At 43.7% G+C, this 24,673-nt stretch overlaps 1 protein-coding gene across 1 annotated transcript in view; it reads right to left on the bottom strand.

Annotated features, from left to right (window-relative positions):
• HS6ST1 (heparan sulfate 6-O-sulfotransferase 1) overlaps positions 1-23,082 on the bottom strand; it is a 190,248-nt gene extending 167,166 nt beyond the window's left edge. Inside the window, exon 1 of the mRNA XM_021538029.3 lies at positions 22,442-23,082. Within this exon, the coding sequence (XP_021393704.2) occupies positions 22,442-22,959 (518 nt within the window). The 5' untranslated portion in view covers positions 22,960-23,082. The remainder of the gene's footprint in view (positions 1-22,441) is intronic.
• Between the last annotated feature and the right edge of the window lie 1,591 nt (positions 23,083-24,673).

Genomic DNA, 24,673 nt, shown 5'->3' with positions numbered 1-24,673 from the left:
ACTTATGTGTACAAAGGGCACCTGTTTCTGGTCAGTCAGAAAGAAAATTCCACAAATGAAAAATTAATATAAATCTAGCTGAGTCTTGGCAATCTGTTATAATGCTGAGTAACACAGTAAAAATGCACATTTTGTTGCTCAGACATGTCTACCAGCTCATGTCTCCAAACTGGCTTAATATCATCTACTGAAGGTAACAAGAAAAATAACACACCAAGAGTGTTTTGTTAGCAGTTTGGCTAAACCAACAAAGGTATCTTTCATCACCTCTGGAATCACAGAATCTTTTATTAGAGTAGCTGTCAGTATTAATAACTTGGCAAAGAGGTGTTTTAGTAGGAAGTCTCAACCATTTTCACTGTGCTTCATCACCCTCTCATCCCACCAAGTTTTGCTTTTCATTTTTCACCCCCAAGACAACAAAAAGACTAGAAAAAATTGTCCCTTCCTTTCACCAAAACAGGCAACAATCATTTTATATCATCATGACATGCCAAAACAACAATACATCTCCTCCCATGCCCACACAGTGTTTCTCTCTCACAACTGGATTATTACTGCATGGCACATCAAATGTTAGAAAAACAACATGCTTGGTGTCTGCCAGGTTCCATGATGCTATTCCCCTTGCACTAAAAGAATATTATTAACTTTGGATTGTACTGCCTCAGTACATTTTTTTTTTTTTGCAGGCACAGAATTCCCATATATTTATAACTCATGGCATTTCATGAACTTGAGAGATCTTCTGTGTTTCTTTCTGAAGCGGAAAACAGTAATTTCAGCAGAAATATGAATTTCATTATGTTTGACTGACAAGCTCAGGCCACATAACTGACTTAACATACACAAGGCATGCTCCCTTTTCCTTTGATTTATGAGTCTCCACTATAGTTTGTTTTTTTCTGCAGGAACAGAAGCAGAGTATATTTATATAACTATTCTATCCCCCCCTCTTTAATCTGAAACCTTTATATAGAACATCTGTTGTTGCAAGAGCAACTGAAAATTACTGTGCTGTAGTAATATACCTCATGGCAGTCTAATATAGCTACCAAAAATCCAACCCTTCACAGGCAGGAGTTCTGAGAAACACCAACACCTTTGAAAAGGCACTGACAATTTCAGTAACACTATTTTCTATGTTGACCTGTCACTAAATCATCCCAACTCTTTTATTTTGTTTCAAAGTAGCTGCCAGAAAGAAAAGATCTTCCTGTGCTTTTCAGCTGTCTGCACGTTATTTGAAATTCGTATTTCTTGTCAGGTGATTTAATTTTAGAAAAATTAAAGATTTTTTCATTAGAGAATCCACATTAATACAGAGCTCTATCCCCCACTTTAGCTCTGACCCCAAATATATCATCATTTACTTCTGCTCATGACTTACATCCAGTGATCCAGCAGTCCACTAAAAAAATCACTTCAAAACTGTAACGAATTTAACCACACAAACCTCACAACAGTGGAGCAATAACCTACAGCAGAATGCCTTTAAAACCCCCACCCAAACAGCAGCAATTCTATCATACAGCTTTTCATGCTACCAGAGGCTTTGAAAGGAAGCTGACTCAACAGGCAGGGACTGAAGAGTGAGGAAAGCCAAACATGAAATTTCCACTTCCTCTACTCATGCTTTCAGCACAGAAAAGGACACAGTCAACAAAATAACCAGCTCTGGCTACCTTTGCCTTGGGAAACGAGCTCTGATGAAATAAAATCTCCAAAACCCTCAACCCACGCCGCTTCTCTGCCTTCTCCCTGCACACTTGAGGTGACACCTTGGACACACAATTAATTCCTAATGCAACTCAAACTGCAGGCATCACATTTTCAACATATTAACCCAAAAATACATTTAGCAACAATTGTTAAATGCTTCTTATTTTTCACACACCAACCTGAAAATGCATGAAAGGGTAATTGCCAATGTTTCACAGATGCAAAAAAATAGGTTTTATACCTCTGGGGTGATGACACATAATGGTAGTTGTAAAAGGTTTTACTATACAACATTGCACAGGCTTATTAAGATAATAAGTTGTTTTTCCAATCACTGTTCAATTAAAACAAACAAAATGAATCACTGAGCCTTTCCTTCCCATTGCAGTTGTATGACACACTCACATTTTGCAGTTCTTTTAGGTGGTGAATCAGTGGGAAATAAAGAACATCTCCTTTGTAAACATCGTCTTCTTCTCCCACCTCACAGCTCCTCCCCACCTCCCTTAGAAATAACCATGGATAGAAATGTTCTCACCTGATCAGTACACACACTCTTCATCTATTTCTTTAAAATAATTTGCTTTGGACTTCCTGGGTGACTTCCCTTCAGTGCAAAGAGCTCCCCAGTGCCCACAGGTACAGAGGGGTGAAAGGGCACAGTGGCTACCAGGACAGATGGAGAAATGCCAATTTCTGCTTGTGAGCTGTAAAGCACCTGCTTTCAATGGTTCTGTTTTCTCTGCCAGCCCTTTGCTCTGCACATCCTGCCACTTCTGACCCAAACTCATTTCATATTTGAATTCTCAAAATTCTTTATTTCAAAAGGACAGTCATAGTTCAGAGTCCGTACTCACTGCTTTACATTGACCATTGATGTCAATTGACCATTGCTGAACTGTAAGAATCCACCCAAACCACAAATCTTTTAAAAAAAACCCCAAAACATTCAGCAATGTCAAGCAGAAAGACTTTGATAGGGATATACAAGGCCAAGATCACTGAAATGCACAGCAGCTTCATTTCAAAGTGCTCTGCTCTTTTTTTTCTCTTTAGCAGCTAATGTATCTGTCAGGACAACAAAATTAAGCAAAATAAAATAAAATTGCCTTTGCAGATCCGCCACTGACTCAGCTACAGCTCAAACCCTTTAGGTACAAACTGAAATCACTGACTTAATTATAAAGCAGCAATAATGCCTACCTCTCTTCTTCCCATTTTCCCCAGCAGTCTGGGAGCTCAAATGAAAAATCCAGAAAGCACTTTTCTCCTTGATGCTTTTGCTACAGAAAAATCAAATGTCTTAATAACAGAGTCCTGTAGGGAAGATGAAGCAGGCAAGAAAGAACCACCTGTAAGTTCCTTACCCTGGCATTTCTCAGGTGAGCCCCCAATCTTTCCTATCAGCACTACTCACTGCTTAGAGGACACCTGCCAAAATCCTCAAGGGTTAATAGGAAAGACACTGGTCTTGCTCTCTTCTGAGTATTCTACAGAGAAATAAGTAATTTATGTAATTAAAACTTTAATGACAAAAGATACCAGAAGATAAGAAATGGTAACTTCAGATTGGAAAAATGAAGAGGAAATTAAGGCAAGGAAAAAGAGGGGGGAAAAAAGACCAATGTATCTGGAAAATTCAGTTATTAAGTTATTGCCCTCTGAGATGCTCAGCAGGTTATTCAAGGCAAGAAAAAATCTGAGTTTACTGTGATTTTAGTAGCCTAAGTCTAAACCTATTCTCAGTAGTAATACTGCTGAAAAACACCACCACCAGGTTAAAGAGCATATTTAATTATATTCTATGAACAGCAAGGAAAATGTAGGAGAAATACATATTAAATTGTCCCTTGCAACACACTAATAACGTATCTGTTTTCCAACTAAAGATAGTTCAGGATGCTCAGAAAAGTAAGTACATGACAAGTTCAAGAGCCTTTTAAGCCACCGTTCCCAATTATTATATTGAAAAAAGAGGCAGTAAGCAATAATCCCTCTCATGCTTCTTTTCAAGAAATTTTTGCTTTATTACCATTATAAAATGGCACTTCTGAGCTCTGCCAGTTTCTTTTTAGAAATTAGATTTGTGTACTTCTTAAGAAATGAAGATGAAACACATTAAATTTTAACATTACATGCAAAGTTTCAGAAAGAGACAGGACCAAACATAGTCCCTCTAAGATTAAAGATCTGTCTGAGCCTCTGCCAGAGAACATCTATAACACACTACAAAAGATGAAGAAGCTGCTCATTTCCCATTAAAAACCAATTTTATATATATGTATGCATAGAATATAATGTGCCTGTTTTTATTATTAAGAAACAAATGTAGTAGATTTTTACTGTCTACTTGTACTGATCTCTGGATGTCATAAAATACTTTGTTAGGCACAGCTTAAATCAGTGGCTTGGCAGGTGGCAGCCAAATGGTTTTGTAATCCTCACAAACTACATCTCAGTAAAACACTTGTGAGAGAAGCAGCTCCTCAGCCAACAGTGCCAGGTGGACCGGTATGCAAAAAATTAAAGTTATTTTCAAAACAAGTATCAAAAATGGAGTGTTGAAATAGTGAGAAAAGCCAGGAGTGTCATTATCCTTCCTGGTGCTGGAGCGATGCCCTTCCAGTCTTGCAGAATGACACTTTGAGAGCAAAGGTACAACCAGCAGCAGGAGAAATGTTTGCAAGTGGCACAGCAGCACTGAAAAATGAAATTGTGTAACACAGGTAAGGAGAGGAACGACCTTCAAGAAAAGACAGGAAGCCAGGATGGGGCAAGTGGGATACCAAGGGATCTGGCACAGTGAGAGGTTCCTGCTGAGCTCGGTGGAGCATCTGTCCTGTCAGGGCTCAAGTGGTCGTCCTCACACTCAGAACCAGGTCTTGCACTTCTTGTTAACAGAAGCAAATGCTCATAACTGAGAGTAGTCAGGAGCACACTCAAAAGTTGCGAGGTTACTGCTAATTTGGTTTGAGGTAGCCCTCAAGCAGTTTATGGGCCTGGGCTCTGAAGGACAGCTGGCATGGGAAGGGAGCTCTGCAGAAGTTCAAAAGTGTTCTCACAGAACTGGTGATGCCTTCTGCATGTAGTTTGAGCTGGGCCTAGAGGAGAGCACATAGAAAATCTTCATTACACATCATTACACACATATCTATATGGATAACAGGGGTACACTCCACAGAACACACAAATCCCTGTGGAAAAGGCAGCAGGCTGCATGCCAGAGTAAACTCTGCTGGAGTTGAAAATGTTCCTCTATTTAGCTGCCACCTCCCTGCTCCCATTCAGCAAACGCTGTTCTCTTAAAACATCAGTGTGCAGGGCATGAGACAGCAACAGGCAACCACAGATCCATTGTCCACAATGTGATGGAAACTCAAGCACCTTGCCAGAGCTCCTTGCCAACACAATTAAATTGTGCCATTATAGATTCTTCAGACAAGGTTTCGAATAAAGCACTTCCCACCTCACTTCCTGCCAAAATCCAGAAATTCAAGTCCACATTCATATGTGCTCTGTGACATGGCATTCAACTTTTCATTCTCTTATTTTTATTTTTTTTTCAGTGATGCTGCTTAAGGCAAGTGTTGGAATGACCAAGCATAACTCCAATATCTGTTCTCTGAAGGAGGGGGAAACAAAACAAAAGAATAAACCATGCTCTTGTATTCCATCTCTTTATATTTCTCAGATTTAAAAAAAAAAAAAAAAAAAAAAAAAAAAAAAAAAAAAGCAGGAATCCTTCTTACTATTGAGGGCATCCCTATCTCTTCCTTTAGTCAAAACTCCAACTGACAGCAAACCAAACTCCTAAATTCTGATGGACACCTTTGTTGCATCTTACCAAAGACTGCAGAGGTTATAGAAGTGCAAGAGCTGCTGAAGCAGATCACACCTTTTTCCTGTATACCATAAAAATCACAGTGCTGAAAAGCTTAGAATTGGGCAGCAGTGTGCTCAGATACAGTGACTCTCAAAGATCACGCAGTGACAAAGCTTGTCCTCAAAGCCATTGATCCAAACCTGCTTTTTCAGAACCTCTGGCATGTGTGTGGTACCTGCCAAAGCTCCCCAAAACCTAAACCTCTCACATCTCTCTGCTCATGGAAACCAAAAGTTGGATGTGAGCTAGTCCAACCCAGAAAACAACCTGTCTGCACCCTACAAATTAACTGAACAACTGTGCACTCTCACTGGAGCCCTGGCAGAAAGGCTGAAGCCAGAAAAGACTTGAAGGCAAATGGAGAATCTTGGCCAGTGAGGCACCCTCCAGTGAACTCTTTATGCCTTCCTTTTCTAGCAGGATGCACTGGACACAGCACATAAACCCAAGCAGTGTTGCCATGCAAGGCCAGAGAATGATTAATAGCACCAAAAACTCTGTCTTGTTGCCACTGAAACCAACTGTGCTGAGCCACATGTCTGCATGGACAGCCCAATCTTTCTTTCTGTCAGACATGAGACCTTTTTTTGTCCACTCCAGGTTAGATCAGTAACACAAAACATCTTCACTGTGATACCTTATCCCCATTTCAGCTCTGAGCTCTCCCACTGCCACGAGAGCTCTCAGGAGACAGCTGCAAATGAAGACCTTTAGTTAGTGCACCTCTCCTGAGACTGTTACCCATGACTGAATTTCATTACTAAAGTGTTGAAACTAAATCCAGCCTTTTTTTCAGAAGTGGCTCAGAATCCTGTGACAGGTTCACTTAATTCTATGGCTTTCAGAATGAATTCCATCTTTCTCAGATTGAGAGTTAGTGAGGGCTGGCATCTACAACTCTTTTTTTTCCTCATGTAGAGGAACAGACATAAAGAGGTAAGGGATGGTAGCATCAAATGGTTAAAAGGAAAAAAAGAATTGAACAATTTTAATTGCTCCCATGTGGGAAAAAGAGAGTTAATGCATAACGGATGGAGCCATACCCCAAACAGCTCCATCTGAGACACCTTCCTTCTCCCAAGCAAAGAGAACTGATAAACTATAGAAGAAATCAAAACTACAAAATTACATAAACGTTGAGAAAGCCAAACTCCGTATTTAAAGCCCAGACTCATGTTTATTTCTGGTACTAGCACTGTGTGTCTCTTTCTGCCTTCAAACACGTGTGGGAAAACTGCTCCTGTCTCCTGGGTTAGCTTACAATTTGCTGTCTTTATAAAAACTTCTTCAGAGCTGTAGAGTGCCTTTAAAAAGCAAAGGAAGAACAAAAACACCCAGTACTGCCCAAGGCACTGAAGTGATGGGCACTGTGACTAGCTCCTAAAGTCTCATTTTAAAGGCCAGGTTTTTCCTACATTCCACATTGTGTGCCTTTGAAACAACTTTTCTAACCTGAGTAAGTGGAACATTTTTGGTCCTTGTGCCCAAGGAGCACTTGGATGTAAGTTTGGTGCTTGAATCACAGAACTGCAGTGAGATGATCCACGGATGTCAGGATCACAGTTTGGACACTGCTGCTTCGAGAGCAGTGACGCATCTGTACCTGTGTCCCATTCTACCACCACTCCTCTATTCCCAAAGAGCAGAGGAACACTCTGGCATGCCACAGAGGCTACCTGGAGAAATCAGAAACCATCAGTGGAAGTGTTAGAACATCACAAATGACTTGGCCACCTGCACAGCTCAGTTCCTCCATTTCATTCTATCTTGCTCAAGTAAGGCTTCAAAAGAAATAGGGGTCTGCTTGGTGCATATGGATAATCACATTTTAGAGAGAACATCTGTTACGCAAGAGCAGCACTGAAAATACTGCCCAGGAGGATGTGAGCTTTTAGCACGTTCAGCATTGATCCCGTGACCCTGGGGGTGACAGCTCCAGGTATCTCCTTACCTGACCTCAAAGCACTGTTCCCAGCTCCATCTCTAACCAGGCAGAGCACTTAAAAGAACTATCTGCATGCTAATTCTCCTCCTGCCCCACTTGTGATGCCATCAGCTGTGTGCAGAACAGAGTGAAGAATGAATTGCTCAAAACTTGCCAGTAGCTCTTCCATACAGGCCTGGAGGTGTGATTTAAAAGGCAGGCTTAGAAGCATGTGAACTTTTTTACAGATCTTAGAGGGAGCTTAAACAACCAGGCCTTTGTTTCAACTTGCATCATCAAGCAGAATGGAAAATAAGAAAGGATTATGTGACATGCAGGATAGTCCCAGTTAAATTACTTTTAACTAGGAAGGGGTAAGAAAAAAGCCAATAACCAGAATGAATCAGTATAACCAGCTCCTCCTCTGAGCTCCCTCACTACTATAAACAGCTGCTTAACTATTTTCTGGAGCAAGAGGCCAGTTTCTTAATTAAGAATAAGGTTTTGAGTTCCTGCTCACACGCAGTAACTGGGGTTGTTGGAAGGAAGGACTGTTTGTGCTTTATCCTGTGGGAAGCTGTTAACGCCCAGTTGTTTCCCCCACGTGTTCTCTCCTCACTGACCCCAGAGAGACCACTTCACAAGAAAAAGAGCTTTTCTCAAGACAGGAACATTCCAGCAGTATGCACGATCCAGTAAATCCTGAAGCATCCATGAACTTTAGAACTGACACCCCTGGAATTTGCCAGCACTGGTTCCTATCTATACTGTTCCTATCTATACTGGTTTGGGTGATTTTTGCACAAATTACATGATGATTTTCAGACTAATTCAGCATGTCATGGTTCATACAGATAGAGCATCCAACTTTAATGCATCTATTTTAACTTGGTTTAGTTATCAAACATCCCAACATGAGCACAGATTCCCATGACAAAGGAGTGAAGTGCCACATAAATTCCTTGGTGTGCAAGTAATTCTACTTATTTCCATAAGAGAAAACTGTTTTCAGATCCTTTCTGCACTAAGCAAGAGTCTCTAAATCTCACTTACCCACAATAGTAGAGTTGATAAATATAACTGTTCTTTTTTCTCTCATGAGCAGTTATTTCCAGATTTGGGATTGGCTGGGCTTCAATCCAGAAAACAAACTTTTCATGACAACCCCCAAATAACTTCAGAAATTCAGAAGAATCAGGAAATATCCTAATTAGGAAAGAAGTCAATTCATCCTGCCTGAAGTATTTGGCAGACCAAGCATCCCACATCTCCAGAAGGTTCAAGGAATCCATCCCTCAGTTTCTGTGAGGTTTCCAGCTGAGCGATGCCCTGGCAGGCAGTGCTCCATCACGGCTAACCACGATCCATGCAGCAGGCAGCACAGACTGTTGATCATCCAGCACACTTCACAAATTGCAGCTGCACCCCTTCTACTGTGATTTATATTGGCATTACAGGCCAACTACACCTCAAGTGTTAAGTCATCTCCCTCCAACACCAGCACAAGAAGAAAATGCTCTCCCCAAGAAGGCATTCTGACTGAAAGCCTTAGGGGAAAGTTATTTCCAAATGGAAACAGTCATACTGTGGCCAGTCTGCAGAAAGATTTACTTCTGAATTTGTTTCAAGATATTTACAAAACTGATTTAGAAGATCATTACTCCTAGAGTCTGACTGAATGACAGGAAATCTCATGGTTACCTCAGTAACCAGGTTACACAGTCCAGTACAAGCTCACTCCCTCAGCAGGTCCCCAAATTCCATCATGCTGTACAAGACTGCTGTAAGCACATGGACGAGCACTCAACAAACACATATAATCACAGATTTGGTGTCCTGACACATGCCATGGTGAGCAATCGAGCCTTTGCCTCTGTTTCTGCATTTATAAAAAGTACAAATAATATCCCATTCAGAATGGCACATGGATTACCAGTTACACTGTAGAAGAATTTGAAGAAACTGAGTATGTCCACATTCACATCCCGTGAATACTGTTTCCAAGAACAACAGCCCTTACACAGCTTTGCCAGGTAATGACTTTTCATCTGTGGTAAACTAAGACTAGGATACAAATATTCCCCTATTTCTTGTGCAGAAAACTTATTTCAAAAGAGCTGCAAGGAGACCCCAGTTAACAGACAATAAAAAATAAACTATTAATTAACGATTGCTGAAGTACTTCAGGTCAGATGGCAAGGAACAGTTTCCCTGATTATGAAAATCAGGCAGAGTTCTCTGCTGCCTTTCAGAGATGATACCTGGGCTATTCCCAAATACAGACTCACAGCATGGCAAGAATCTTCCCTTCTTGTGCACAAAGGAGTTTGCTGGTGGTGCTGCTTCCCTCTCACACCGCTGTGCTGGCTCAGTCACAGGGGAGATGCTCCCTGAAGAGCTGTGGGACAGAAGGTGGGAGCAGTGCCTGCTTCCCCCAGGCTCTGTAAGAGGAGCATCCCCTGCACTTGTGAACACAAAAGCTGTGCTGGACGTGCCCAGCAGCCCTCACATGCAGGGATCACCTCACAGCTCAGCACCATCAAAGCTGGCTGTGCAAACAGTGTGCAGAACCCAGGTTTGGCACCGTCAAACAAACCTGAGACTTGCCTGGGCAAGCTGGGACAGACAGCCTGGCTAGGAACAGTCTCTGCTCACTTCCCTGAAGAACAAATGTGGGCAGGCATCCAGCTTCTGTAATGCCCAGCTTCCACAGCCCTGGCTGGGCTTCTGCTGGGCTGGAAATGGGATGGAGCATTTCCTGTTTGCTTTCCAGCCACTGGAATCAATCCTATTAAACACAACTGTTTCCATCACCCCATTTCAAACGTTCAGACCAAACAATTGCATTACTCCTGCTGACACCTCCTGTTACACACACTGTGGAAACACTTCAGCCAACTAGGGGAATATTTCTTCCCAGGAACTGCTGTCTTGGGCAGGTTAACACCTAGACAGAACTGCTGTGGCATAAGCACAGTCCAGCAAAACCTTCAGCAATGTTTCTGAAGGGATGTCCAAGGAAGACCTGTGCCCCCCACACTGCTGATCACACAGGAACCTACTTCCCAAACTGAAGACCTGAAGCTCCTTCCCAAAGGAACGTGGAAAACTTCTGTATCACAGCCACCACTATTGTAAATGCAGGTGAACCCAGTGGGAAGAAATGATGATGTCTGGCTCCAGTTCAGAAGGCTGAATGATTTCTTTATTATAACTGTGCTACAATACATTAATATACTGTTTAAAGGAGATACTAAAACTACATACCTACCTTTTCTAACTATCAAATCTAATTAACAACTTGTGACCCTCTCTCGACAGTCCAGCCCCAGGTGGGTTGGATTTGCCATCAGGCTCAAACAATCCTCACCAGAATCCAATCAAGCACTCACCCCAGGTAAACAATTCTCCAAACACATTCCACATGGGAAAACAAGGAGCAGAAATAGAAATTGTTTTCTCTGTCTTCCCTCTGTGCTCCTCTGTGAAAAAATCCTGAGACAGAGAAGAATGTGCCTGCCACACACCACAAGTTCACCCATTTCCAGGCACTAATCCTGATTTTGGAGACCTCCCTTGCTCTTTGTGTTTTCAGGGAAAGACACCTCTTTTCATGCCCTGCTGTTCAGAGCAGCTGCTACAAGCAGCATGTCACAGCAAGGAAAACCTTCAGAATAGCTGAAGGCAAATCCATGACCTCTTCAGTCATCTCGAGACAGCTAACACTAAGAAAAAAAGCTGGGAAGTTACACACAACTTGCCAAATTATTCTTCTGAGGAGCTGCCTAAATCACAATAAAAAAATACATTCTTTGCAGATAGCAGCTAAAATATCTAAATATGTTTTAGAAGTGAGGGAGGACAAATGTCTTTAAAATTCTCTAAGCTAGTTGTCTCACCAACTGTAGCGATTCACACTAGACTTTTCAAGTATTTTTCTTGCATGCTGTAGTCCAATATTATTTCTTTAAAGAATTGCACAGTTTTGGCAGCAAATCCCAAGGCAAAGAAATTAGGTGGAAAGACAGGCAAGAAGTTGAAACTACGTCTTCACTAAATTTAAAGACTTTATGTCTATTTTTAAAAAAGCTTTATTGATAACTAACAAACCATGTACAACCTGCAAATCTTAATCAACACAAGTTATGTAAAATTCCTTTTTATTCCCTTATTATCTCTTTTTGTTTTTATTGTATCCCAAACCTCAGCTGCTCCTTCTACACCCGAAGGTTAACTACAGCTCCTCCTGCCATGGAATAACTCCCTGAAAATCCTTTTTTGGTGGGAGCCACGTTAGTCCTCATGACATACAATCAAACCAGAGTTCATACAATTCAGACAACTGTGGCAGCTGTTTTTCAGTCCCTTCTTGGCACACCCAAGTCACACACAGGAGATCACCTGTAGCCAGCCCTCTGTTGATGGAAACACTCAACAACAGGGTTATTCTTACAATTCAAACTCATGTATCATTCAGTGATTTTTGTGTCACCATTTCAATATTTGGAGTGTCATTTTTTCTTAAAAACAGAAAATGAAGCTCATATAAACTGCTGGCACACAGTCTGCCTGGAGCCTGAGTGAATTCTGAGCAGTCAGGGTTGAAAACTGGGAACTGTGGAATGGAACTGCTGAAAACAGCAATTGGCTACTTTTGAGTTTCAACAAGGTATGTATTTGCTATGTTTGACTGCTTCCATAAAAAGGTGTCAGCTTCTTCCAATTTAGCCAAAGTCATGAAAACAACCCCTTCTGAGTAGTGTTAGAAGGCAGTAGCATCTCACCAAAAATATTTAAGTGTATTTGACTGCATTAAATTTGACTGTTCAGATTAACAGTTGTTTCTGATGTTGGCACAGTTATATTTTGTATGGCAAAAGTTTTCTGACCTATTACAAAAGGGGCTCTTCAAAAATCAAAACAAAAAGAGCCCCCCCCCCAAGAAAGAAATCTAGTAAACTAGAGTGAGCAGGGTTAGGCAGTAAGAGATCTCTAAAGGGAAAAAAGACTTAATTTATCAAGCCCAGAAACATAGATTGAAGCAATCAAGGTACAAGATTATGACAACCTGAAAGAAAGCATTTGTTCAGGAAATGGAAAATAAAATTGCTCAGATGCTATAAAGAAATAACACATTGCTCAGAAAAAAGCCCATTTGCAACGTAGAAGAGTATAAGAGCAGGATTAAATGCTGAGCCCAAATAATGGCTTTAATAATGAAGGGCAATATTGAGTCATTAGCATTCAGTGTAATATTACATTTCAAAATCAAAGCCACCAGTAGCAGCAGTCAGACATGATATGTGTAACACAATCTGGCTGTTAAAAATACAGGACCTCGCCACACTGCCTTTGGCCAGGTCTAAGGCTCCACTGGGGTCAGGTTGTGCACACACAGAAAGATGGTGTCATTTTTAAACACGTTTGTGAATGCAGCCAAATAAACCAAAGGAAAAAATCAGTGGGAAAAAAATACTTCAGATGACTTATTTTGGATATAGTGCAAATAGTACCAGCCAGAGGAGCATAAGCAATGAGGGAATCTTCTCGCAGGTGCTCAGAACAAGAAGTTCCAGTTTTGCCCTCCCAGAGGAGATGCCAAGGCATTTCCTTACCTGAAAGGGCTCCTTTTGCATTTGTACATCTCTTTTCTGCGCAGTGCACCACGGATGAAGTATTCCCCTTAATGGGGGGTTTAATCTAAATGACCCCTCCTGCACTTGCTTCAGCAGCCAGAATAAATCTGCTCCATCTTCCTCCTTGCACAGCTACCCACATCACATCTGTCTCTTCTCTTTCAAAGGCCTAAAAAAAGGCACAGGTGGCAAGAGACGAGAAAGAGGCAGAGAACAGAAGAAGGTAATCCTGTCTTTTGTGATTTAAGCCATGTTAACAGAAGGGATGGTTTACTGCTTATGGTTATACTCAGCGATTCCTGTTCTGCTTGTACTTTTGTCTATCTCCACCAGGAAAGCAAAACCTGTCAGGAAATTGGTGAGTCAGCATGCTGCTGCTGTTTGTCTTAGCTGCGAGGCATTGATTTTTCCCCTGATGCTTTGATATAGGGTCACAGGTATCTGAACTAAAATCTTTACTGAGAGCAAGGGGGTCATGGCAGCAAAAGCTGTTAGTTTAAACAAAAAAAGTCAATTCTGTTTTTACAGTATTTGCCTGGATGTTTAAATTTTCTGAGACAGCTGAGAGGAAAAAATACAAGCCAACTTTTCTACTAAAATAAAAAAAGAATGACCAGTGCAATGCTTTTCACATAATCTTCCAAAAATCGCTGAATATTTCACTGTTATCAGGTATCTTATATGTGTGTATAATTAACACTAGAACTAAGGCTAAAATGTAGAGTAACTCCAATATATGGAGCAGCACTTTAAAATCTTTAGCATTTGTCCAGAAACAAGGTCCCTTTCAATATATCTGAAATCAGTGCAAAGTCACCATGCATTTTCAAACTCACAGCTATTTGGCAGAAAAATCTCACATAATCTTGGTATGTGAGTACTTGAATGTTAACATTAAGCAAAAGGAAATTTGGTCTGTTTTAAAAACAAAAATGCAAAGGCTGCTCAGGAAGCTCTGAGGTTTTCCCCCCATGTAGAACAGCTCCATAAAAGTGATCACAGTATTTCAATCTGCAGTGAGGTGTAATCAAAGAATCTCTGCTTAATAGGATGGAGATTAGTTATGAAATAAAACACAGAGTCAGACCATAAAAAGTTAATTGCAAATAACTGTTTTCGTGTTTAAACTGGCAGGAAATTCTGAAATATTTCCTCTAGAAAAACATAGGTGAGCTACAATGTAGAATTTACCACTAAAAGGCTGGAAGGAAGGGAAAAACAGCCAAGCAGTAACAACAAGTGATGAAACCAAAGTGACTGGGCAGGGAAGTCTGTACACTAAAATGAAAGTCTGAGATTTATGGCCAAAGCCAGCTTTAAGATAGATCCCTGAAAAGTCTTTAGGTTGAAATGAAGGCACAGACCTGAAGTCTGAAATTAATATAACACCAGGTGTTATTCACTATAAATTTTTAAGAGGCTTTGAGATACACAGGTGAAAGAAGGATATAATTAGTACTGCTAAGATATAATTAGTACTGATAAAAAGTTCAAGTTACAGCCAAAGGTGGACAACATGATCTTCTTAACCCTTTCGGGACACACCACTGAAAAAGAGATGCCCCAGAATATCTCATATCCTTAAACTTTTTCAGCAGTTTGTAGGGATGAAAGACATCCAGTGCTGGTTTTCTTAGTTTTAATAGAGACAGGTAAATGAGAGGCATTTTAAAAGATTTTATTCCATTATCAGTCTCAATGAAGAGTGAGACCCAAGAGATGTAAAATTCAATGCTATAATATCAGAAGCTTAACTTATTTCTATACTATACTATTTCTAAACTATAAGAAAAAATATTTCTTGGTTACAATACTTTATAAATGTTTTTCAGCTTATTAGCTTTTCCTACACAATACTACTATTACTTTACAAATCCATTTCTCACAATCCAGAATAGTGTCTTGTACTTCTGTACTAATAAGCACAGGAATGACACAGATTGACACAATTTAATGAACGCAGAAATTTAACTAAATGTAGAAGTGTAACTAAACCTTATTAAGCATATGTTGTGCTTTTCATCTGATGAGCTCTCCCTGCGTGGACCTTTCCTGAAAGCCCTTTTCCCACACCCAAGAGATGCCAGGCTCCAGCAGACATGCACAGGGAAATAGCTCCTCCTTTGGCAGCAGCACAGGAGTGTGTGAAGCATCCTCTTCAGACCTGACATGCTACAGTGCAGGGGTGTTTAAGGCTCCTGGTGCCTTTGTGGCAATCATCTCCAAAGGACCCTTCAGAGACATTCTCAAGTCTGCATTTCCTGCAGAGTACTCTTATGGAAACAGAAGAGGGAACAGAACTACATCAAACAGCCATTACAGAAGCTGTGTCACCTCAATTGGGTGTATTTTCCTCATCATTCTATTTCAATTCCTGTACAAGAAGCAGAGGGTGATTTTTTGCTTGTTTGTTTGCTTTTAAGGTCAACCATCATTGGGCAAAACAAGCAGATTTCTAATGGACTACTTCAGCTCTGTGTTCTTGCTGTACTTTGTTTATTCTCCAAACACAGTAACATCTCAGCTTATGAAAGTCTTTGCTTCTGATGTATAAGTATACATATACTCCTGTCCACATCAAGCAAAATTTCATCCAAAAATCTTCACTTGGTAGCTATCAAAATCGTGATTATTAGGAATTAAAGACCATGCTTCATCTTTGCTTGACAAAGCACAATTTCAGTCAATAACAGAAAATTCCTCTCTGTTGCGGTACTTTGTGGAAATAAAAGCATAAAAAAGCTTTGTGGAGTTAGATCATGCACTCTGGCTTTCTAAAGCAAGCACAATCCCAAGTGTTCACTGACAAAATATTACCTATTTAAAGCATTACAACCACAAATTTGGTAAAATTGCTTCCAAGTAGTTGGAAGTTTAAAATAAAGAGACATAAACCAGAGATTTTGGTTCTTTGACTGGCTGAAGGCAATTGTCCATGTAGTTTTCCCATTTCCCAAGCTTTACAAAAGCCATAATCTGTACAAGACAGCAGAGGATGCATAGCAGGGATACTGTGAATGGATGTCATAGGTTTGATTAGACAGGTATTGCTAAGTAAATTTAAAATCAGGTGTGTTCTCTCATTACAGTTACTCTTTGCTTCCAGGTCAAAGTCACTAGAAGAGCATAGCCACAACCCATCCTGATTAGCTTTATCTTGACTTTTCTGGAGCTCTGCTATTCCTTGCTGTGAATAACACCTGGGGTAGGAACATCCTGGCAAGGAGTCACGCAGGACTCTGGAGCCAGCCAGAAGTGTGGGCACTGTGGACAAACATGACTCAGGTAAGACACAGCATCTCTCTGAAATGAACTCAAAAGGAAGTTTTCTTAAATAACTCCAGTCTTGCAGGTCCTGAATTACTTTCCAGTAATTCCAGGTCAGACTCCTCCAGTTTATACAACAGGCAGCCAAAAGCGTCTGCTTGACAAGGCTAACCCCACAAATCAAGGAGGGAAGGGGCATCAGAGGAGGCTGATCTCCTCCTTCCCAGAAGGAGCAGAGGCCCAGGGAGAGGGCAGCATTGCAATGATCTCCTCCTGTAACTCCATCTTCTCTAGCAGTGCTTTCTCCAGGGGAACACGACCTCGTCCAGCTCACGTTCTCATATCTAACTAGAGATATCCAACCCCAGCCTCCTGCAGGGAAGAGTCCCCAGCACATTCCCCTCCTCAGTCACACCAGGTAATTCTGCAGCTGTTCTACCAGGCAACATCACAATTTTCATGCTATTTTTCACCTAAAGCCCCTACAGCACTAATGAGATCCAAATTCCTTCCATCACAGATTTCCTCCTCTGAAGCATAAAGCTGGCACAATGGCATTGCTGGAGATCATATTGGTTTGCTATTCCTTGGTAAGTGTTCTCCATCTCACACTGACAAACCAGGACCCTTCAGCAGAGCCCAGAAAACTGGGCTTGGCATTGCTGTGGCCAAGAAGTGGCACACAAAATGTTACAAACTCTAACAGCTAAGTAATTAACCTAAAAAATGTTTCCCTGCACTAGCATGATGGAACCCATGTGCATCTACAGAGTACCAGTCCTTAATGACTCTCCTTATAATGGGAGTATCTAGCAAACCATCCAGTTCAGTTATTAATAAAATTCAAGCCAGCTCTTCTGAAGTAATTATTTCAAAATTGTTAAAAAAAAAAAAGGGAAAAAGAAATAAACAACTGAGAAAAATGAGAAAAACAACAGGAATAAAAAGGAAGAGGTGATTATCCAAGGGTTTACTCTGAATACTGTACACTTTTATTTGTAGAGCAGGAAATGATAACCAGAAAAAGGCAAAATCTGAGGTCTAGGCAAAGAGTGTTTGCAAACTTCTAAGCAAAAAAAGCAAAATGACTACGTTATGATGCAACTTTTGTTTAAAGATTAATGAAAGCCAGCCAAATGTCTCATTTTGAAAAATCAGGTCAGTACAAATACACATATATCCTTTTGCTTTGTCAACAACAGCAACAAAAACCCAGTAAGAGTAATTAAACCTGACATACCAGCCAAAAGTCTCAAGCTTAGATAAATACAGTACCCCAAACCTAAGGCAACTATTTGAAGAGTTCCAATTTCTTGGTAAGTGTATCAAATTTAAAGATTTCCACTACAAAACTACCTGGCCCTTTAGAATTGTTTGGCTGTGAAAAACCACCCTGGCTTTGTGGGTGAGCACAACCAGGTGCAAAAAGTTTCCTATCAGACTAGGAGGATTTAAAATATTCCTCCTGCTAGAGGTTTGAGAAATGATCCAGGCTACTTAAAATAGCTTTATATTGATATTTCTCCACTGGTCTTTATGATGAACAAGTCTGAGTTGAACTGGTGAGTGGAAAAAAATGCCCCTTGCTCCCTGCAGACAGGTATTACTCAACATCCAACACATGCAGATCCTAAAAAAATGACAAGCCAAGCTTTTAAAAAGTGCTAATATTATAAAAATTATTTGGTAAAGCTTTTCATTCTCGAACAGTTGGTTTCTTGACAATGTGTTTCTGCAGCTCACAAGCACACGTATAATAAAAACCTCATCAAGAATAGATATGTAGCTGGAAGCTGTGAAAGTTCACACTTCAGAAAAATCAAACTAACAAACTGCTGAGCCCTGTTAATTGTTTCTTAAAAAAAAAAAATCCCAAGCCAAAACATAAGCTGTAAATAGCTAATCAGAGAGATTCTTGACTGATCTGCATAACAGCAAGTTCTATTAACCTGACATAGATTTCTTACATAAAAGTATGTGGATTGCATTTTTTTTTCTTTCTACACATATGAAATCTTGAGAAAAAAAAAAATGAAATCAGAAGCATGCACACACTTTAGTTATTTTTGTCCACAGAAACCAAACTCCTATGACAGACTAGCACAGAAACCCATACAGAAAGCCAAGGCTAAGTTCATGTCTTGAGGCAGCTCATTAAAAAAATAATAAATTTTAAAAATCTACACAGTGCTAAAAGTGTGTGTGTGTGTGTGAGCTGGGCCAGCAATGCCCAACCAACACTCTACCAGCTCCATGGGCTCTCCCCAGCAACAGGGAGCTTCCAGAAATGCACTTTTAAAGGAGCTGTGTGCCTTGAATCCTTTCCACGTGAATAATGCAGCTCCAGGAAAACGCCAGCTTCGATGCTCTTGTTTTCACCAGGCAGCAGAAACCAGCGGGAGAGCAACAAAGCCTGGGATGTCTGGGGTTTATTCAGGGGTTTTTTTTGGAACAGGCAGGAGGGGAAACACACAGAATTCCTTTGGTGTAATATATTTTGTTTTATTGCTTCTGCAGCACATTAGAATCAAGTTCATGGATGAAGTGAACTCCAAGTACAAGTTCAGAACACCCAGGGCTGTGCTTCTGTGTTGGGAGCAAACAAGGCACTAGTGGGTCAGTTGACAGATTTTTCCAATTCTGGAAGTCAAATTAAAGAAATGAGTTTGGTATTTTTTCTTGTCAGAATCAACTGAAGAGATTTTCAGTGAAATAAAGTGGAGGGAGCAGTTCACACTTTCTGCTTGCACCATCAACATGGTGACTCAAGGCACGCATCCTAAATTTGCTTCTTTTTTAAAAAAAAGCCTTATTTGTGCCCAACAGCACAAGGAATAATGAGGCCTCCATTCCCCAAATCTTGGAATTTGCCCTCTACTAAAGCCATGAGAGAACTGCAGCTAAGTGACTTAACTGATAAGCACAGCCAACTTCAGAGTTCCTTGGAGTCCCAAGTTTTACAACCCCCCAAAAAATCAATCTTTCTTTCACTGGCTGTGTATAAAACATAACATTTGCTTCAAGAGGTCCAGAAGCCTTTTGAATACAAAACAGGAAAGTCACCAGGAGGGGGTGGGAAGGGGGTAAAAACCAGGACTTTTTTGGAGTGCTGACCCATTAGAGCTAACACACCCATCCCCGACACTGCATCAATGCAGAAAAAAGAAAGAGAGAAAAAAATGCAGCCTTTTGGCTCCTAATCATTAAGTCTGACACAGAACAACTGAACAATGAAGAAAGTTGAACTGCATTGCAAATTTATGTTCCATGCCCAGGTTATGGAATGTAGTGCAATAGGGCACTGGGCAGCAACAAAACTGCATTCCTTACAGAGGGAACAGCTTGAACTCATGATTTGTGCATGTGGGCAATACTGAGTGACCTTCATGCTTTCAGCATTCACTAAAGGTAGATTTATTTGTAATCACAAGTCAGCTGTTTTGTTTTTGGGGACAAACATGTATTTGGAAGAGCAAAGGTTTAAACTTTGTATTAAGCAGCAAATGCAGAAGCAAATACATTAGCTTTAAAAGCTGAATTTGAAGACTACACTCCAACATCCAGATTGGTCAATATTGGACTCTGAGAGAATGGTTGTTTGCTGCTCCTTTTTCTGTTTCCTTTGAGAGATATGTTCATACTTCAGTTCCATTAGAAAACAGGAGCCTCTCTAGCAAATACCTTATCTAAAAAGATGTCCCCTTTCAACTTAAGAGATCCAACACTCACAATGGACAAATAAAGTGATATTGCTCTTGCTGTAATGGACATAAGACTATCTGTATTTTAACAAATAAGACCCATCACATTTTTATTTTAAACAAGCACTGCCTGTCTCTTATTTGCAATTTTCTAAGGCATGAAATAAACCACATTTTGGATAAGGTGCCAACTGAACTGGACTGCAGTACAACAGATCCTAGGGCAGTATTATTAAAACAGCCAGCAGCTGGTTGCACTAAAAGCATCCCCTGGATACAATGATCAGTAAATTCTGGGTTTTGTTTAACAGACCAAGGTGATAAACCATAGATTATCTAAAGCTTCTGCATCATAGTCCTTGAACTCCTGGAAAAGAAGTTCTAACTTAGATTTAAAGGAAGTCGAGAGACAACATTGGGCACAACTATTTCTTGATATGCAGAGACATGAGGGAACGGGACAGGATTAATGATTTTCCCTGCACATCCAAAAATCAAGACAATTAAGAAGCATGTAGAAACATATCCTGATGTTCCAAAGCAAATGGCAAGGAAAATCTTGTTTACAAGCATGTGAGATAAAGCAACAGACTTTTGATTCTCAACTTCCTGCAAGTTGCTGTAAGGAATTTAATTGCTACCTCACAACCTGATGTGCCCCTTTCTCTGGTACCTGTACAAAAAACCCATCTGCTGAACAGAAGAAAGTTGAATACTGAACATGTAACAAATTTTCATACAAAACTGCCAACGGAAGCACACAAGGTTCTGAGACAATTCATAAACCCACAGAGGTCTTTATATAAGGTTAATGGTTTGCTAGCCAAGTGCCAAGGTTCACAAAACGGGTAATTTTTGTTTCTTTTTTTAAATCAGGTTTGAACTTTGTGCATTTTTCCTAACCACACTTCACAAAAATCTCAGCAGCAACCTAGATGGGCAGAGGATATTTTACTCAGAGGTGTTCTCAAACACCTTATTAATAAGAGAGCACAGGAAAGCCTCAACCCTTCAGCTATGTACTTCTGTTTGCTGATGCTGGGTCAGGCAGCACGACAGCAGTCTGAGCATACTTGGATGACTAACACTGAAACGGGCTGAAAACAGCAGCAATCATGACAGAGACAATAAAGAACCCCGGCAATTGCACACAGCTCCAAGGGAAGAAATATCATTAAGAACTGCTTTTAAAAAACGCAGGGAAAACACAGTTATGATGCCCAAACGTGCTTTCTTAAAGGCCATTTTTCATTAAAGGGATTATGTATGATATTAACAGCACACCCATAAATAAAGGATATGGCATAAGGAAATATGAGCATAAAATCTTGAATGAAACTTTAAGGCAAACAGATTACAAAGTGTTGTAATAGAATGACTAATACGTCAAAGGAACGCGCACAGTGCTAAAAAAATGGTGATAATTATAAAAACTGTCTTGTGAAATGAAAGACAGCAGTACATTGAGCTAAAATAACACCATCTTTTGGAGATCTTAATATACACCCTGCCTTTACTACAGTGCTTCAAGCAGAAAATTTCTCTGAAGCTTATAATTCATGAAGAGACCAAGCAGAGGAATGATGGGCTAACAGGGCAGAAATACACTGGGTGTTCCACACGGATGTACCGAGGGGTGCTTCAGGATGCTCTCCCCCTCTCCTGGGGCACGCAGGAAGGACACTCCAGCACTCAAGGAACGCGTACAAGGTAGCTGCTTTCCCCAAAAGTGATCACCTCAGGTCTCCCATGGAGATCAACAGCAAGGAACATAAAAAGGGGGTTTAAGGAGTGTTTCCTGCAATGTGCAAAAAGCTGTGTGCAGACTGGAGGAGTAAACCGAGGAGGGAAGCAGGAGCACTGGTGGGCTCGTGTGCCTCTCCTCGGCTGCACTGGAGAACAAATTCAACTGAGGAACAGGGTTAGGGTTACAAAGACAAGCTTGGGACTAAGGGTGGGGTATCAACGGTTCTTAAAAGGTGGCAAGTGATGAGGTAAAGGGCAAACAGCACAAAGATGCACTCGGTGAAGGGTCCTCAGAGGCTGCCAGAGCAGACCATGGGCTCGAGGGCGCAGCGTGCGAGGTGCGTGGGAGGCGAAGAGCAGGAAATTTGCAGGAGGAAGGCGCAGGGCACAGCCTGGAGGACGGGAGGGGAGGACAGGTGAAGCAGCCGAGGGAAGGCTGGGGGCAGGTCGAGGCACAGCACGCCGGCAGCGCCTGGCAGGGGGCTCGGCAGGGGAGAGGCGGCCGCAGCGAGGGGCAGGGCACGGCCGGGCCCGGGGCACGGCGGGGCCGGGCCGGACCTACCTGGGCGTCTTGGCCGCGGCGCTCTCCCGGCGGTCCAGCACCCCGGGCACGCAGTTGGTGAGCTCGGTCCAGTCGGCGTGCAGCCCGCAGCTCCAGCCCGTGGAGAAGCGCGAGAAGAGCCAGGTCTCCCTGCGGTTGGGCCGGTAGCAGGTGCACTTCTTCTGCCCGGGCCGGCAGTCGCACGGCACCTCCAGCCGCACGTTCTGCACCAGGTGGCGGCCGAAGGTGGTGCCGCCGGTCTTCTGGATGTGCAGAAAGACGATCACGTCCTCGCCCTTCATGTCGAACGCGAGCTCCCGCTCCAGCTCCCGCACGGGGAAGTAATACTTCTTCACGTAGTGCGGGTCCGGCGTGGGAAAGAGGTCCAGCTCCTCCGAGTAGGAGCGGCCGCTGGGGGAACCCAGGCTCAGCCCCGGCCCCACGTACTGGTACAGGATAAGCATGAAGCACACCGAGACGGCCACGATCAGCAAGAACTTGCTGGTCCTCTCAACCATGGTCCTTCCCGCACGCTTCATGTGTCACCATCTCCCGGGGCTGCCGGCGCTGGGCGGACTGCGGCGGTGCCGGGGGGTGGGTGGCGGAGCTCCGGCGTCTGTGCCAGCCGCCTCCCCCCGCTGCTCCCCGGAGCACAGCCTTCCCCGGGGGCGGCGGGCCGCTGCCTGGGTCGCCTCGGCTCGCCGCCGTCCCCGCCCGCCCCGCCGCGGGCAGCGCCGGGAGCGGGGCAGGGGCAGCCCGCAGCCAGCCGCTCCGGAGGCGCCGCGGCACAGCGGCAAACTTGGGAGAGACAGAGAGACAGAGGGGCAGGAGGGGGGCGGAGAGGCACCGAAAGGCAAGAACCAGCCTCCTCCCGCCCTCCCTTCCCCGCGCTTCAGGAAGCCACCCCCATTCCGGCGCTGCCTCCGCCGTGCCCCAGCCCCCGCGGCACCGGCGCGGCTGTGCCCGCCCCCGCCGCCGGCTGTGCCCGGCTCGGCTCGGCTCGGCCGGGCTCGGCTGGGCCGGCAGCGAGCGGCGCTTCCTGGCCGCGCCGCCCCGCCCGGCATGCACAGCGCCGCCCGCGCCGCCCCGCGCCCGCGGCCGCGCTCCCACCGGCGGCGGCCCCGCCCGAGCCCGCTCCGCTCCGGCACAGCTCCGGGCACTGCTCCGGCACAGCTCCGGGCACCGCTCCCGGTCCCGCTCCGGACACAGCTCCGGGCACTGCTCCGGCACAGCTCCGGGCACCGCTACCCTCCGGACACAGCTCCGGGCACGGCTCCCGGTCCCGCTCCGGGCACAGCTCCCCTCAGGGCACCGGTCCGGACACCGCTCCGGGCACAGCTCCCTTCAGGGCACCGATCCGGGCACCGCTCCCCTCCGGGCACCGCTCCCCTCCGGGCACCGCTCCCCTCAGGGCGCCGCTCCGGACACAGCTCTGGGCACCGCTTCCCTCCGGGCACGACTCCCGGTCCCGCTCCGGGCACAGCTCCCCTCAGGGCACCGCTCCCCTCAGGGCACCGCTCTGGGCACCGCTCCCCTCAGGGCACCGATCCAGCCCCCGCTCCCCTCAGGGCGCCGCTCCGGGCACAGCTCTGGGCACCGCTTCCCTCCGGGCGCAGCTCCCGGCCCCGCTCCCCCGCCCAAATCCCCGCCGCTGCACACCCAGGTGGGCTGCGAGCCGGCTGCGCCTCCCCGAAGCACTCGGCTCTCGGCGCTTCCTTTATGTGCCGCCTTCAAATGAATCCCGAGGAGCGGAGCTGGGCGCCCGTCGGGGGCCCGGTTTCTGCTCCGCTTTGAGGCACATTGCACGGGGATGGGAGCGGGTCTGCTCCCGCTGCGGCCGCCACATGGGCCACCGCAAGGCTCTGGTTGCGGTGTTGCAACTGGATGGGAGAGGAAAATGCTCCGGCCACACGCAGGGTGATGATGGCTGTGAGCTGGAAGAAGCCTGGGCACACACACCATCAGCCACAGAATGTGTGAATAATAATAATAATAGGTGAAGCTGAGGCAAAAATCGGCAGGGGTGTTATTTATAGCAAACTTTCCCAGCGAAATGCTTTGTGCTGCTCAGTCAGGCGGACTCCGTCCAGCAGCGGGGCTGCTGCAGAGTTGGTTTGGCATCTTAAGTCCCCCAAAACAAAGCAAAGCCCTGGGAACGCCAGAATGCCCCGCACGGAGCCGGCTTAGAGCGATCTCCTCTGCAGGGCAGCCCCTGGCAGGGGAAGGTGATGCTGCGAGGGTCGGTGCGGTCCG

Source organism: Lonchura striata, chromosome 10 (genome assembly GCF_046129695.1).
Source record: "Lonchura striata isolate bLonStr1 chromosome 10, bLonStr1.mat, whole genome shotgun sequence".
Taxonomy (NCBI): Eukaryota; Metazoa; Chordata; class Aves; order Passeriformes; family Estrildidae; genus Lonchura; species Lonchura striata.
The sequence above is the reverse complement of the archived record's forward strand: the minus strand, read 5'-3'. Positions and strand labels throughout refer to the sequence as shown.